Here is a 16,474-nt window from a genome sequence, read left to right as displayed (position 1 = left end):
CACCGGCTCCCGCCGCTTCTCCTCCCGCGCGCCCTGGGCTGAGCATCGCGCTAGCCGGCTATCGCTCGCTGATTGGTCCGCGGCCTCCCCCGCTTCGGCCAATGGCGTTGACGGAAGGAGGAGAGGCACTTCTTCCCGTCAGTCGCCTCTTGGATCCGCCCCAGCCACGTATTGGCCAATAGCTATCGCCTAAGCGCCTCCCGCCCTGGCTCTCCCCCAAATAGGAGTGAGGGTTGCCATAGCAGCGGCGTAGGGTTATCATCCAATGGGAAAGGGCGACATTGACTCTTGGCCTGCCAGGACTGGAGCCGTCCCCAGGCACCGGCCGCCGGGATGGTGAGTGCGGCCCGGCCCGGCCCTGCTCCGCTCCGGTTTCCCGGCGCCACGGTCGGCGGGGCTGCGGGGGAGGCCCCTGTCAGCCCGGAGCGGCCCCGGGGCCGCGGTGTGGGCTGGGGGCTGAGGGCTGAGGCGGCCGCTCTCCTACCGGCCCTTCCCGGAGCGGTGCGTCGCCGCGATGGCGACGGCGGCCTGATCCTCCTTTGCCTTTGTGTTGCTGTGCCAAGGCCTCCAGCTTTAAGAAGCCTTCGCTAGGAGCCGCGTCCCAGAGGAAGAAGGGGAGTCCCAAGCTGGAGCTCACTGAGGAGCAGAAGCAGGAGATCCGGGAGGCTTTCGACCTGTTTGACACAGACGGCACCGGGAACATAGATGTTAAGGAGCTAAAGGTCAGAATTTTCCTGGTGCTAAAAGCACAGTTCTGATGAGGTTATAAAATAACAGGGGCATAAATGCCTAAATGACTTTACACAGGAAAGGAGAGATTCCCCCCCACCCCCAGCATAAAACCTTGTTGTCAACAGGTACTTTTTTTCTCTTTAATTATGGCTCTTTACTGCTGTTATCAGGTGTCTTTAGGGCCAGGCTGGCCAAAATACACTGATAGTACTGTGTTTTCTGCACTGCCTCCTTCTCTCTTAGCAAAACATCAAAAAGGGTGTGTGCATATTAAAAAAGTGGGGGTTTTTTCTCCCCTCTTATGTGTTGTTCAGGATTGCATGCTTAGCAAATTAGCTAACCCAAGCTATGGAATACACCAGTGTTACTCATTTTCAGGCTTTTATTTCTTGCAAAACATTTTCAGTCCCTCCCCACCCCTGTCCTTTGGGAAGAACAGTAATCAATAAATTAGGACTTACTTTGCTTTCAGAATTTAACCTTCCTATGTGCTAGCTAGATGTCCATATTACTTAAGACTATAGGGAGGAGACCTGATTTCAAACTTGCCACTCGTCCCTTTGTCAAAGGAGGAAAAAGTAAAGTGTGTAAGTGTGCATGCATGTGTCTGCAAGTGAAGGCATCCTTGGATATGCTGCTTGTAGGAGTGTTATCAGAAAGGCACACAAAGTCTTTGATTTGTGTTTTCCCAACATTCATTGAAAAAGTTTTTTGTTACTAGAATAAAAAATTGTGGTCTACCAGCTTAAGACCTTCCATGTTTGTGCCATCAGATCAGATTGTTAGAGTTTGGTAGATTTGCAGGTATGATGGAAACTTCTTTCATGAGTCGCTTGTCTTGAAGTCATTTCTTGAGACATTTCTGGGTCTTCCATTTAGCCATCTTGCTTCTAACAGGGCCTGAAATAAGCTTTTTTTTTTTTTTTTTTTTTTTTTTTTAATTATTCAGTGCCTTATTTCTCATTGCAAAGGGAATACTAGTAGCAATTCCCTTGACAGGAATGGAGTAACATTCAGTTTTCCAGTAGCCTTGGAAATTGCTATCCACAGCACTGTTTGGGATTTTTCCTTCAAAATATGAATCGGAATGGGACTCTTTTATGCTCTGAGTGCCTGTCACAAGAATTTTAAAGAGTATATACCAAAATAGGTATGCTAAGACTTTATTAAAAAAAAATCCAGATTTTCTCAGAGAAAATATTTCTCCCAAGACTCTGTTATATATCCTTACCCTCCTTACCCTCCAGCTGGGGCTGGTGGACACAGTGATAAGAATGTGTTAAGGAAATTTCTGAATTAACTGAAGGACAACTCCAGAATATGAATGGTTGTAGTCCCATTTTCTGCATCTTGATGTGCCCTTGTGTGTAGAGAAGCATTGCTCTAAGTCTGCCTCTTACCTTGCTCTTTTCCTTGAGACACAGAATGCGTGTTTTAACATGGTGTGGCATAAAGTTCAATTTTTTTTACCCCCCATGGTTTTTTATAATTTTGTATGATTTATATTTGTCCTTACAGGTGGCCATGAGAGCACTAGGTTTTGAACCTAAAAAAGAAGAGATCAAGAAAATGATATCAGATATTGATAAGGAAGGAACAGGAAAAATCAGCTTCAATGACTTCTTGGTAGTGATGACACAGAAAATGGTGTGTAAATTTTAAAACTCAAAGTGAAAGCAATTTTTAAAATGGCTGATTACCTTTCATGTCCTTTTGGTTTTAGTGGAAGATGAAAGCACTATTTTAATCTTAACAACAAAATATATAAAAGTTAGAATTGCAAGACAGTCTGTCTCATTTTTCAAGGTAAGGTTGAAATAATTATGTCATTAACAAGTTTCTTTGGCAATCAGTTTTATGTGTGTGCGTGTGAGAAAAGGGAAAAACTGAAATCAAGATTTTTATCACAGATTAAAACCAGTTCTGGCCTGCAGAAAGCTGTCGGGAGTATTGACACATGACATGGATGACTCTGTAGCAATGCACTGTATTTTCTTTTCTTGAGTTTTAAGATATTTACAGATGAAATCTCTGGTTTTAAAAATCTTAAAACATGTTGAGTAAAACCAGATATTTAACAGTGGAAGATCCTGATAGTGAAATCCCAAAGACATCTCGCTAGCTATGAAAGAGAAAATTCCCTGTAGCCCTGAAGTTCAGGAGGCATGGTTGTGGCTCTGTCTACCTTCAGCCTTTGTACGTATACTTCCTGCTGGCTGGGCTTCCTTAAATTTGCTCTTAAGAGAGTTTCTCAGTCTATCTAATGCTTGTCTTTTATAACTTAGAGTGTTACCTACAACATAACCACTACTTTTTTTTCCTTAAACTTATGCTCACTTCTTTAAGGCCGAAAAAGATTCCAAAGAGGAGATTCTCAAAGCTTTCAAACTCTTTGATGACGATGAAACTGGCAAAATCTCTTTCAAAAATCTCAAACGTGTCGCCAAAGAACTGGGGGAAAATCTCACAGATGAAGAGCTGCAGGTTTGTACCTGATATATGAAACCATATCGTACAGAAACACTCACTGTCTGCCTTTGTGTATAGTGAACATAGAAAGGTCCAGATTACGTTGTGCCTGTTGAATAGGAAGGCAGTCACAGAATGTTCCATGTATTTCTTGGTTTCATATTTACATTTGTTTAAAACCTATATAAATAGTCACAGTCTAATTCTCCTTCTGTCTGAAGAGCTGAGCCATCTCTGACTGGTCTGCTAAGCACTAGAGCTAGCAGCAAGAATAACGAATGGGAATCTCTGTCTCAGCAGGGGAAGGAAGCCCTCTCAGGGTCAGTTTTTAGGTAAAGGCAGAGATCTCTTGGTTTTAGGTGCTGTCCTCTAGTGTCCTGTGGGATCTTTACACTTGAACTGTTAGGAAAATGTCTCCTGGCAGAGATGGAAGAGCTTCTGTCAATTTGTGATTGTGAAATGGACTCAGGTCAAAGATGGGTCAAGCATACATGGCTGTCGAAATTGCATCAGTAGAATTGCAGTTTTATGGAGTTACAGTGATGTAAAAGGAACAACTCTGTTCCAAGCACTTTGTTTCTTCCAGGACAGTTCCTATAACACAATGTTCTCTATACAGATTTTTGTCTAAATAGATAAAGAAAAACACATTATTGTCTAGTTTAGTAAATATTTTGTAGCATAGTAGGTCTGATGTTGAGCTAATGCTGTCCCCTTCAATACAATTTACTAAAAAGTGGTTCTAATTCTGAATTTATCTAATAATTCTAATCCTAGTCTAATCTGTATCTAATTTCTGAATACAAATATCTTTCAGGAAATGATCGATGAAGCAGATAGAGACGGCGATGGGGAAGTGAACGAGCAAGAATTCTTGCGGATCATGAAGAAGACCAGCCTTTACTGAAAGAGAATTTTATTTATTTTTGCACATATGTATATATGTTTGGTCGGTGCCTCACTTTTTTACGGTCTTTTATTTCTTTTGAGACAGCAGAAAATGTAGGTCAATATTTTTTTTAAGTGGATGATCTTAAACCCATGTTTGTGAACAGTTACCAACTGCTAACCTGTTTATGTGTAGTAACGTGGGTGCTTGTTTGTGCTCATAAGATGTTTACACTCTTTGTTTTCAATACACAAATCACATCTTTCAGTGACAGTGTTCAGGTCCTTCTCTGACTAAAAAACATGTGGCAAATGATTATGGTTTGGTAAAGAGAGGACTCAAAACCAGACAGTGTAAATCTCTTATTTCCCAGCAGTTGAAATTTTTGGTTTAATGTCTTTGGGCCCAGCTATAGTGAACTCTTTATATGATGTATTTGCAGGGATCAGCTTTTTATACTCTGTCTTATGGTGATTATTCCCTCACCCTTTTTTATTATGTTCTGTAAACTGGAAAAAAAAAAAAAAAGTAAGTAAATGGACTGCTGCAACTTAACTTACTGCTGTTCAGTTCACATGTTTAAAGAAATCTCTTTGAGAAAGAAGAGGAAAGTTACCAGTGCTGCTGCTGAAAGCTCTGTATGTTTGCAGGAATGTTCAGTGGCTGCAAAGATAAGATTGTATTTAAAATAAAGTGTCTTATTTTAAGCCATCAGAGTTGTGCAAAGAAGTATGCAAAGACACAAACAACTCCGCTGGTACAGCATGCCGTCTGATCTTCTGACAAACAGTACAACAATTCTTCCAGGTACTGGAAGAGTTTCGCGTTTTGACTGTTCCATCTCCCACAGAGCCCTAGTTACTAAATGCCTCACTCTAGAGGCAGCGGCTGCTGCAGAGTCTGTCTGTGAAGCGGCGTCCGTCCGAGGTAAGAGCGAGCCGAGGGGCGGCTTGTGAGGTAAGAGCGAGCCGAGGGGCGGCTTGTGAGGTAAGAGCGAGCCGAGGGGCGGCTTGTGAGGTAAGAGCGAGCCGAGGGGCGGCTTGTGAGGTAAGAGCGAGTCCAGGGGCGGCTTGTGAGGTAAGAGCGAGCCGAGGGGCGGCTTGTGAGGTAAGAGCGAGTCCAGGGACGGCTTGTGAGGTAAGAGCGAGCTGAGGGGCGGCTTTTGCCGCGTGTTGGAAGGAAACCAGCTCCTGTGCCCTTCTGCGGCTCCCTTCTCTTCCACTCATCCCCCGGTACCCTCCCTCCCTGCTCACTGCCAGGAGAGGGACAGATTCCTCCTTTCCAGAAATCCGAACCTCTTCCTGACTCAAAAATCTAATTTATTCCTTTGCCATCCCTCCAGTCTCTCGTGCCCCCGTGGGGTAAAATACCCCGTTACAGAAAACTGTACAAATGGCATTGCCTCAATTTAACACGAGGCATACCTAGAGGGGTATGTAAGTGACAAGGGGTACATCAAAACCTCTTGATTATTTAATTTATCAGCCCAGGTCAATTTAATCAACGCAGGACGTGCGATCACTCGTTCTCAGCAATAACGTCCGCCCGTCACTAGACCGCAGGTACGGGGCGGGATAGCGTCGCAGGCCTCGCCACTGAGGGGGCGCTTGTCCCTCCCCCGAGCTGCGTCTCGGCCAATCATCCCCCGCGCTTTCCCTGAGGAACAGGAGCGCTAGCCAATGAGGAACGCGGGTTGCGCGGAGGCCGGCCGGCCGGCCGGCCGGCTGGCTGTGGGATGGTGAGCGGGGCGGCGGGGTCGGGCCGGCCTCTCCGTCCGCGCTACCCCGGGGCTCCTCAGGGCGGCCTGGAGACGGTCCCGGGCCTGGCCACGGCCGCGGGGGCTGCCCTACGGAGCGGCAGGGAGCGGGTGCTGGCCTTAACCCGAGTCTTGACCGCCTGGGAAACCTCCCTCAGAAACGCCTCAGGCGGGCCGGGGCGTCGCTGAGGGAAACGGCGGGCGGTGGCTCCGCGGGCGCCGGGAGTGAGGGGTGGCTGCGGCCGGCGCCGGTCACCGTCCCCCCCGGACCTCTCTCCCGCAGGCTTCCAGCAGGGAGGGGGGCTCCCCGACGGAGGAACCAGCCCCCGCCTTCCCTGTCAGCCAAGAGGAGAGGCGAGAGCTGCGGGAGGTCTTTGAGTTGTTCGATCCTGATGGCTCGGGCCTGATCGATGTCAGCGACTTGAAGGCAAGAAGCTGTAAAAATGCAGCTTGTCGACGGGTGAAAAGGAAGGGGGTGAGGTTTAGTGATGCCTCGCTCGTCCTCGTTTCCCCCCATGAAGTCCCACACAGCTGCATTGCTTCTTTCACATCCTTCTGGGCTATGGAGAAAACCTGGTCAGGAATGAGAACCTCTGGTCACAGTGAGCTTGTAGGAGGTGGAAAGAAGTTCCACCACTCATCTAGAGGCCTACTACTTTCCTACCCTCATTGCCAATCTCTTCTGTCAGGTTTTCATCAGTGCAGCAAGATAACGTTAACCTGTGCTGCTAGGGACTTTGTTTAGGCAGGCCTGAAAGAAGGCACGGTTGTGCAGCATACCCTTCATAACCCATTTCACATGTGGAAAATCCTATTACTGCAGTACTGCTGTTGTACTGCCGTGCCTGCAGTGGGAGTTTATAACGGCACGTAGAGCTTGTCATCGCTGCTGCTGATTGAACTCAGCCCAGATCACCAGGGGGTTTAGGTCCTTTTTCTGTGATGCTGTGGAATAAATCTCAGGAGTCTCCTACTCTGTCTTTCTTCACAGTGACCCCCATCAAGAAGTTGAGGAGGAATGACATTTTGCAGGCAAAATTTTCGTAACAACCCCTGTCCTCTAACAGTCTTTACAAACACAGGGCAAATTTCTGTCGATGAAGGGTGTTCAGTCTGCTGCTCTTTGGGATGTGTTTGCACAGTCTGAGTAACACAGATCAGAAGCCTAGATCCCCTCAGGCTGGTAGAAATGACACAGTTGCTTTGTGACCACAGTTGCATTGGAACTTGAATTACTGTAGTCAAACAGAAATGACTGGCAGTAAACATAGATGTTGGAAACGGGGCTAATAATTTACAAGCACCTGATAAACGCTGCTGCACAGCAGCAACAGAGCAATTGGTGTTTGCCACCTATTGCTTTTGGACCACTTGCTGTGCTAACAGACCTTGCTGCCTGAACTCCGACTTGTTATGCAGCCATCAGTGGTGCAAGGTTTGTGCCAACTTACTAGCCAGGTATCCTTAGGAGGGACCGAAGCCTCCCTTCTTGGCCCTTGCTGACAGCTCTTCACTGCTAATTTTTCATGGCCTTGTACTACTGATGTTAGACAGCTATAGAACCCTGTTCTCTAGAGACAAAATGGTGGATGAATAGCTGTTGATAAAAAGTTGGGGGGTTTTCACCATTTTCATGTACCTGCTTATTTCAAACATCTTTCCCTCTTTGTTTCTGTTTGATTTGTACACCAAGACATTGTTCTGTTTTCTCTTTTGGCAGATAACCGTAAGGGCTCTGGGCTGTGAATTGAGGGAAGAGGAGGTGGAGAGAATAATTTCTGAATGCAGTGAAGAAGGGTCAGGGAAGCTAACCTTTAAGTTGTTTCTGCAGGTGATGACTCAGAAAATGGTATGTGAGCCCAGCTGGTCTCAAAGAAGGAAATTCCTCTTGCCTAACTTTATGATGCAGGTAGCCACAGTAGATTGGGTCACTCTGGTTCCCTGCAGGGGACAAACAGGAGCGTTTCAGGAGTTTCATCTGAGCTATTTTAGATACTTACCTTCACGTGAATTGTCCTTACTCCTCTTGCCTCTTTCCGTGAACTATAGAGGGAGCAGGATGGCTAGTTCAGAGACAGCTGCATCTCAGCAGCAATCTCCTTCCCATCCCAGACTGCCCTGAGCACACACAGCGCCTAGGAGTCCCCACTTCCCTTCCTTAAACCTTTTCACATGACATGTCAGTTCTGTATTTATAGTCACAGGGCTATTTATCTTCAATTCAAGACAGCGGTGAGCGAATGTCAGATATCATCAGATGAACAATTCACCATCTGTAACAAAATCATTCCTCAATACCCACTGACACTGTCAGCACCTCCTGCAGGCAACAGCCGCTCAAGCTCATGCAGTGTCCAAAGAGCTGCTGTTCGACACCAGCTCTTTGCTTCACATTCGCTAGTCCTCATTGCCTGTCTGAGATTCCTGTGGCTCAAAAAACCTCTGTATCCTCTAGTGCCTGGCTGCATGCAGGCATAGGCCATTCTCAAAGAGCACCGGCTTGCCTGGTTCAGCCTCTCATTCTTCTGATTCCATTGCAAGGCTTTGTGGGGTGCCTGGGAGGTGACTGGGGCACAGCCGGCATGGTGTCAATGCGATCATAGTTGCCGGGGGGGTGTGCATGGGACGCATGCTAAGAGGGCAGTGAAGATCCCCATTTTCCCCCAGCTCAGTCAAAGCCCACACCTAACTGCAGGCTTGTGTATGCATTGCCTGTGTGCAAGGTGAGTAAGGGCAGTAAGAGCCAGCGTTGGCCTGGCTCACTTTTGAAATAAAATAAAGCTGTAGCCATTGGGTCATTCTTGGCAGCTGCTTCCTCCTCCAGTTGTAGTGCTAGTCCCCCTCTTCCTGACAAAGCTTGGCCAGCATATTCCAGGCCAGGTCTCTATGCTGCTCAGACAACTTCTTTTGGGGCTTTTCCTTTAATACACAGTTATATGGGGTGGGGGGAGGAAGGCAAAGGTGAAATAGCAGTGGTAGGTAACCCTCTTCTATGGCCATGGTTTCCCCAAAATGATGTCTTGGATTTGATTGCAAAAGTTTGCTGGCTAAAGTGCCTGACTAGGGATTGTAGGGTGGTATGATGTCATGTTTACACAACAGCATTTTTTCATTTCCTTGCTAAGGCGGAGCCATGTTTGGAAGAGGAGATCCCGGAAGCTTTCGAGGTGTTTGATTGTGATGGCACTGGCAAGATCTCCTTTGAGAATCTCAGGGTGATGGCTAGTGAGGTTGGGGAAGACATCACGGATGAGGAGCTGCAGGTTTGTGAAGTACAAACATATTCCTCTTGTGCTCTGCTCAGGGAGGGAGGGGAGTGTCTTACTGCAGGGAAGACTGGTTGGGGAATTGTGCTGTGTTGCTTTGCAATGGACACAATCTCTATCTCGCTTGGGCCTTGCCTGACACCTTCATTGGTGTTTGCACTTTGTGAGTGTCCACCCTCTCAGATCCCACCTAACCTGCACTCCAAATCTTTGCTATCCCGCAGGAGATGATTGATGAAGCAAATGTGGATGGAGATGGGGACGTGGACGAACAGGAGTTCCTACGGATTCTGACGCTGACTGACCCATAACTACCGGATTTTCTTTTTTTCTCCCACTCCCATATAAACAACTAGTTCCAATGTCACTTTTCTCCAGCTTCCTTATTTCTTGTTTGTTTCCTTTCTTGGGTGTCAAAACACACCAAAATATTGTTAATGTTTCATCTTTGGGGTTGATTTTCCTGCTCCACTAGTGGAAACAGTTTCCAGTATCCCAGCAAACAGTGTTGTTACTAGCTTTGTGTCTGTGTGGGTTGGATCTAAAGTCAGAGATTAATTCAAATTCTTCAGCCAGTCTCTGGAATTCTCCCTATTGTATTTACATCCTGTAGCTTTTCAGCCTATCTGATAAGTCAGTCAAAACACTCTTAATCTCAGAAAATCCTTTATAACTCTTAAAAGTTAGTGCTTATAGCAGAAACTTCTGTACCTTTCCTGAGCTCCTGCACTGTGCAAAAGACAAAAGAGTTCAAGGGCTTCGGAACAATTACCTCCCATAAGGTAATGAACAGCTTAAGCTGTGGATTCACCTTCAGAAGTAACAGTATGGGAGAAAACTGTGCCGCTCTGAGGCCTGGACTCCCATGAATTTGTGCTTCTGTCCTAATTAAATGCTAATTCAGACTGAACGTTACTCTGTGGTTGGGATACTCACCACACACGGTTCTCTACAGGGGATTATCAAAGGTCCAAGGGAACAGTGGACTTTTTGTGCTAGCAGACACTTCCCTCCTTTCCCTGGCAGCTCCTGTCCCAGAACTGGCTGGTCCTTTATGTTTTGGAGGCTTTCACACCTTTGCAAAAGGTTATGGAAGGTGGCCAACAGGGTGAAAATGATTGGTAGCAGAATCAGTGGAAAAAAGTAACACAGAAAAGAGTGTCTGGATAAGCTACATTTTCCTTAGAAACCTGGGTAGAATTGCTGTATTCTGCTACTCTGGGCTCTTCTTTCACTGCCAGATGTGTTGAACCCCTCTTTGCAGTACCACAGCGGCATGTGGGTAAATTTCTTCCCACTCTGGTCACCAGTGTCGTCTCGAAGGATCTTACCGCGTTGGCGAGAGTGCAAAAATATGCCAATGTTTTGTAAAGGATGTAAAAAGCCTGAAGAATTTGCTGAGAAGAGCCTGAGAAAATAGTTGCTCGATTAGAAAATGTGTCTTACACTGAGAGAATTAAACAGCTCAGTCTGTAATGATTATATGATACTACCTGTATAATAAGAACCTATATAAGAAGAACATACCAGCTACCATCTAAAAAGCTCTTGATCCTAATGGAGACAAACCTGTCAGCATCCAGGGCCTGGAAGTAAGCTCTTCAACTATATGAGAGAAATAAAGCATGGCTTATCTTAAGTGACATTGGTTAACTGTGAGAAGGAGCTATTCAGTCAAGACTGAATCCTCTCAGCAGGCTTGCCTCAGCCCAACGTGAGCTGCTGTGTGCTTTACAGCTCCTACAGAGTGGTCAGATTATGCAGACAAACGGTTCCCTCTGTTCTTAAAAACCCGTGCCTGGCTGTTATCTGAACAACCGTGATACTGGGTTATTTTTAGCGCCTTCTGCTTGCCAGACTTTGCTATCGCCCAGCCAGTTTACAGCTTGCCATTCAGGTTTCAGCTAGATGGGTATCTTCTCTGCCCCTGTTGCAATGCAGAATTGTTGCTTCCAGGTTGTTTCTAGGAGTTTTCCTAGAGACTGGAAGGGACTGGAAATTGCACCGCTTTCTCTGGGATGCCTAGACCTCAGCCTGGACTCTTTCTGCCTAGGAGCAGTATGGAAGACTGCTTCCAAAATACTCCATGCTATCATAGCAGGTCTTCTGTTAATACAAAGGAAGAATTTAACCTCTTGCCATTAGACCTGGATGCTAACATTGGTTTGATTCTGCTTTTATCCATGGCATATTCGTGCCCAAGTCTGAGTTCTGGCAAATCCTAGCAAAACAAGTGGGGTTTGTTGCTGGTGACTTCCTCCTGTATCGTTTTCCCTACTCATTGGCCAACCAGTAGCACTAAAAGCATGTCCTAATCCGGAGTAAAAAGCAAAAAATGAAAGCAGAATTCAGCCCATGTAAAAAGTGTTAGGTTTTATTCAGTAGCAGAACTGTGTTCCTTCCTTCTGCCACCAGTTCATCTGTTCTGTGAGGTGGAGGTATGTGGGGAGCTTTGAAGTACTGGCAAAGATGGATGTGTAAGGAATCCCAGAAAGGGACCGATTCCTGTTGGCACATGATGTGCACACGTCAGGTCAGCCCAGTCATGGCTGACATGACCCAGGCTCATGTCAGCTCCCCAGGACCCTCAGCTACTCAGAACCAAAGACAGCGGCTCTGTTTGAGCCCCGTGGAAACCTGAATTCTGCATGCCAGCTCTATGCCTGCCCACGCTCCCATTACTGCCAGTTTGCTGTCAGTAAGTGGTGTCTCCTCGGCAGAACACGACAACGCTTCCATTGCTCCGGAGTTCTCCCTCCCCAGCAGCCACCAGTGGTCCGGTGGGGGGGGGAGAACTCCGTCTGAGTAGCAGTTTGCCTGTTGACATGTGGGTGTAAAAGGGGAAGAACATTATCCAAGGCTCAGTGCCTGCACTCCAGAGAAGATGGATTCTGTGGCTTTGTGGCATTCAGGCAAGTCTGACCACTTCTTTGACCATTTTGCCGATGCCGTCGTAGATCTCATGAATGGGAGCATTGCACATGAAGGCGCTGGTGGTCACCAGCTTGTTCTTCACATCCACATGAATTTCAGTGACGTGTTTGTTCACATGCTTGCAACCAAGTTCCTTCATGGTCTCAGCAGTCTTTGCATAAGGCCATCTACAAGAAGAGAAGAGAATAAACCCTGTATGGGGAAGCCATCATTACATAGAGCGATTTGACGAAGGCCTAGAGTGAAAAGTCTGTTGATTAGAGAGACATGGATGGTCCCTACAGAAAGCCTGCTCACCAGGATCCAAATCTTTTCCAGTCAGAGGAGTTTCTCCAGGACTGCAGAACCAGGAAAACCTCCAGATTACAGTGAGTTAAAAATCTGAAGTAAAGCCAAAATAAGACCTTTATGTTCCACTATAGATGTTCCACTACTTACCTCTGCCCACTCCAGACTTTGTGTTTAGGTTTGGGGGTTTTTTTCACCAGCTTTCTACGAGTGACATTACTTCCTAGCCCTTCCTAGCAAAAGCCATTATAGTTCCTTCCCCACCTTTGGGAGAATTCCGTCACAGCTTTCCCGTATGAGTAAGGACAGTTTAACTCCCTCCCTCTCTTAACCCTACCAAGTCTTGTGCTAGGATCTGCTTAACTTTAAGAGTCGGTGGTCTGGTGTCTTTCCTACCCTGGGACCAAGAGGTGCGTGAGACAGGGTGCTATGTACGTTGGGGAGGCATTGCTGATTCAGTGATGTCATGGTGTGATTTCATACCAGCACTCCAAGGTTACTTACTTCTCACACTCCGTGTCATGACCTACAGTCAGCTCGCAGCCTGGGAAGATTTTGGCTGCCAGCACCGGGGAAATGCAGCACAGGCCAATGGGCTTTTTGGCAGCGTGGAATGCCTTCAGGACATCCTCCACCTCTTTGGAGATGATGCAGTTCTTGCCTTGGGTGGCCCAAGTACTCAGGTTTTTAGCTACTCCAAAGCCACCTGAGAAAAGAGCAACAGATTAGACTGGAAGATTAGTACTCCAGGGCAGGATTTTTTTCAGGTATTACTTGGTAGAATGCTAAAATGGGTTTGGTGGATGGCAGCATTTGTCCAATGTTGATAAAAGACTTAAAAACAGACAAGCTGAACCTTTGTGAGCTGACTGCCAGGAGGTGAGACATCAAAGCACCTTTCTTGCTTCCATACAGAACTGAAGCAGAGAGGTATCAGTGCTCTGTTGGGTACTGTGTTTCACCCATGAGTTCTTTTCTGAATTATGGTGGAACATGCTGACAAGTTTTCACTTGTCTCAATCCTCGCTCCAGGCCTAATCCATCCCCACTGAAATCACATAGTCGTACTTTCACTAAAGAAGAATTGCCAGACTGACCAAGCTTTCTGCTTTTGAGCCACCCCCTCTCTATCCCAGCCTCTTCTTCTCCTGATAAGGAGATAGGCATGTTGGTGAGGGAGGGGATAGTTTTACATCCAGCAAAAAAAAAAAAGCTCAGTAGATGGTACAGAGGATAATTCTGTTGACAGTTATCTGTCCTCTCCTCTTGGGCTAAGCTGCTGCATTGCCATGTGCTCTTTTAATATAAGTCCAAGCTAGCATGCCAGTGCCAGCAGAGATGGAAGACGTCTGTCCTTCCAGTCCCTGCTTCCAGCCTGGCTTCTTCCCCAGTGGCTCTGCCCAGTTCCTCTCCAGCCCATGACTCCCATGTCATTCAAGGCTTATGGCATATCTAAGCTGTTCCCAGGACTTTAGGCATGGAGACCCCGCGTGCTGTCTTACCTGGTATGATCAGGGCATCCAGCCCCTGGACATCCAGCTTAGCGAGATCCTTGATGTTGCCTCTGGCTATTCTGGCACTTTCAACTAGCACGTTGCGCTTCTCCTGAGTTGGCTGTCCTTTCACGTGGTCCACCACATGCATCTGGTCAACATCAGGAGCATAAACCTCTGCCTGGGGAGGGAGGGGAAAGGTCTATTATCCTTCAGTCATGTATCCTAAGCATGTTAAAGATCATAGGTAGTGAATGAAAATGCTTGAGTTACTTTGTTAGGAAAGAGCTTTGCTGGTGAATGCAGTGACCTTCAGCCTCACCTGTATCTGATACTGGCATCAGGAAGGTTATTGTCATAGGGAGGAGAAAGAAAGAAAGAAAGGTCTTTTGTAGCTTCTGCACAGGAACATTTACCCTGATCTTAAAGGAATGAGGGTGGTGGTAGGTGAAAGCAAAGAAGCTAGCCCACACTCTTGTTTTGGGGCCTGAGGTGCTGAAGAGAGAGCAGGGACTCCTTTCCTTCCTAGGAAAACGAGGTCTCCCAAGAGCCATTGGTGAAGCCATTTCTTAGAGGTTTCTACCCGCATCCCAATCAATCACCTTCACTGGGGCAGCCCCAGCCCTGCCCCCACAAAGCCGGTCATCCCCTATGGCTGTTGACTACCCAGCAAGCTGCTGTTGAACCACATGCCTCCCTCAAAGACAGGACATTGAGTTTCTTCTTCCCAGCCACTGTTTCCCCAAAGCCAGAGTATTTCTTTTTCTGGAAAATCCTTCCACTTCCTTCAGAACTGTTTCAAGCTCACGTGCAGAAATTAAGAGTGGAGGGTAGCAAACAGATGGGCAATAGATTTTGGGACTGCACAAGCTTTGCAGTTCTGGGCACCGCAATTTCAGAAGGATGTGAAGGTCCTTGAATGCATCCAGAGGAGGGCAACCAAGCTGGTGACAGGGCTGGAAGGAATGTCCTGTGAGGAGCAGCTGAGGACTTTGGGCTTGTCTAGTTTGGAGAGAAGGAGGTTGAGGGGCCACCTCATTGCTCTCTGCAGTTTCCTGAGGGGGGGACGGGGAGAGGGAGGTGCTGAGCTCTTCTCCCTGGGGTCCAGGGACAGGACACATGGGAATGGTTCAAAGCTGTGCCAGGGGAGGTTTAGACTGGACATGAGGAAGCATTTCTTTACTGAGAGGGTGGTCAAACACTGGAACAGGCTTCCTTCTATTCTATTCTATTCTATTCTATTCTATTCTATTCTATTCTATTCTATTCTATTCTATTCTTTGTTTCCTTAGGCAAGGGAGGGAGGGTGGAGGAAATAACTCCTGAGTTTCCTCCACGAGAGGTCCCTGCCGATCAAGGGATGAGTGCTCCGAGCCTGCCAATTCAGGGTATGGCAGGAGGGAAGCGACTGCAGCAGCTCCAGCAGAGAAGAGGCGGCAAAATTACACACAGCGCAGAAAAGGTTTGGACAAGTCTCAGCTTTAAGCCAAACAGAGAATGCACACTCTGGAGGCTTTGGAATTGGGTGGGCTGGCTCCGCAGCACATGTACATCACCACCGTGCCTTTGTATTTAACGGAGCAATTCCGATTCCCAGGAGGACAGCTCTGACCCAGATTTGTGGGTGGCTCAGAGCTGAGGGTAATGTTACATAGGGCTTCTCTCCCTCCTCTTCCAGTCTCGCAGAGTGGCTATTGTGACTAATGGCATATTAAAGCGGCTGCTTGAGGGTCACCTTTTTTACCCCTATTCAAGTTCAACTCAGAAGAACTTGTCTATTTTCAATTCTAATCTTTGGGGTTTTAAAAAGATGAATTTCAAACAGCCAGAAGCAATAGTAGTCTTTTAAACAGAAATAACAACGCAGAAAAGAGGAAGTGCAAGCCAAAAAGAATAGAGAATGCTTTTAGGAAAGTTTGTTTCAGAGTTTGGATACACTCAACACAGAGCACCAAGCCAATTGTCTTGTACAGCAAAGCTGTGAGAGCAAAGCAGAGAGCGGGGAGTTCTCCACGCTCGCTGTAGCAGCTCCTAAGCTGTGCTGTTTGCTTTGACTCCAGTCGCTTATGCTTTGCAATTACCCTAGCAGCAACGGGGAGCTTGTGATTTGTCCGGCAAGCTGCAAAGCTCCTTAGAGACAAGTACCTTCTGCAAGAGAGAGAGATAGAAAAGCAGAGCAGGGCAAAAGGAGCCAGAGATGGAGCAGGAGCCTGCCAGGGCGCCTCTTACCTGTGCCCCCTCCCTGCTGAGATGCACCAGCACAGCAGAAGACTCATGGATCTCACTCCCGTCGTACACCCCGCAGCCAGCCAGCACGACAGCCACTCTCTTTCCCATGGTCAGAACCAGAGCAGGAGGATTCCCTGGAGAGCTCCAAATTGCTGTGCATCTCTGTTCACTGCCTGGAGTCTTTTATAGCGCGATCCCTCCCCCAGGAGCAGGTGGGGCCGGGAGGGTTGGGCTGAATTTCTTACTGGCAAGAAGGTTTTATTTCCAGTGCCACAGGCAGGGCATGTAAATATTATTTGTTTCCTCAACTGACTGCTCCCTTGCAGATCTTCTTCCCAGCACGTTGTCTCCAAAGCATCCCCAGCTGACGTGACCTGTTCAACAGAGCAGCTGTGTTTTTACTTCTCAGCTATCCATT

At 47.1% G+C, this 16,474-nt stretch overlaps 3 protein-coding genes across 5 annotated transcripts; 2 read left to right on the top strand and 1 right to left on the bottom strand.

Moving 5' to 3' along the window:
* The first annotated feature begins 238 nt into the window (after positions 1–238).
* Positions 239–4,801, top strand: LOC115333815 (centrin-2). Its single transcript, XM_029997288.2, has 5 exons — positions 239–336; positions 564–722; positions 2,251–2,379; positions 3,079–3,216; positions 4,019–4,801. Exons 1-5 carry the CDS (start codon positions 334–336, stop codon positions 4,106–4,108), a joined length of 519 nt encoding a protein of 172 aa, XP_029853148.1. The 5' UTR covers positions 239–333; the 3' UTR covers positions 4,109–4,801.
* A 1,001-nt stretch (positions 4,802–5,802) lies between these two features.
* LOC115333814 (caltractin-like) lies at positions 5,803–9,479 on the top strand. 3 transcript variants are annotated; one of them, XM_029997287.1, is made up of 5 exons: positions 5,803–5,828; positions 6,130–6,273; positions 7,567–7,695; positions 8,972–9,109; positions 9,337–9,479. In XM_029997287.1, exons 1-5 carry the CDS (start codon positions 5,826–5,828, stop codon positions 9,421–9,423), a joined length of 501 nt encoding a protein of 166 aa, XP_029853147.1. In that variant the 5' UTR covers positions 5,803–5,825; the 3' UTR covers positions 9,424–9,479. The 3 variants fall into 3 exon arrangements, with proteins under 3 accessions (XP_029853147.1, XP_029853145.1, XP_040975071.1); XM_029997285.1 differs by having other exon boundaries at positions 6,130–6,321; XM_041119137.1 differs by lacking the exons at positions 5,803–5,828; positions 6,130–6,273 and adding an exon at positions 6,328–6,555.
* A 1,980-nt stretch (positions 9,480–11,459) lies between these two features.
* Positions 11,460–16,243, bottom strand: LOC115333917 (glutamine amidotransferase-like class 1 domain-containing protein 3A, mitochondrial). The gene is made up of 4 exons (XM_029997504.1): positions 16,057–16,243; positions 13,837–14,008; positions 12,839–13,040; positions 11,460–12,213 (listed from the first exon to the last, which is right to left on the bottom strand). Exons 1-4 carry the CDS (start codon positions 16,162–16,164, stop codon positions 12,021–12,023), a joined length of 675 nt encoding a protein of 224 aa, XP_029853364.1. The 5' UTR covers positions 16,165–16,243; the 3' UTR covers positions 11,460–12,020.
* Between the last annotated feature and the right edge of the window lie 231 nt (positions 16,244–16,474).

This window comes from Aquila chrysaetos, chromosome 21 (assembly GCF_900496995.4).
Source record: "Aquila chrysaetos chrysaetos chromosome 21, bAquChr1.4, whole genome shotgun sequence".
Classification (NCBI taxonomy): domain Eukaryota; kingdom Metazoa; phylum Chordata; class Aves; order Accipitriformes; family Accipitridae; genus Aquila; species Aquila chrysaetos.
Note: the sequence above shows the minus strand (reverse complement) of the source record. Positions and strands in the feature narration are given on the sequence as shown.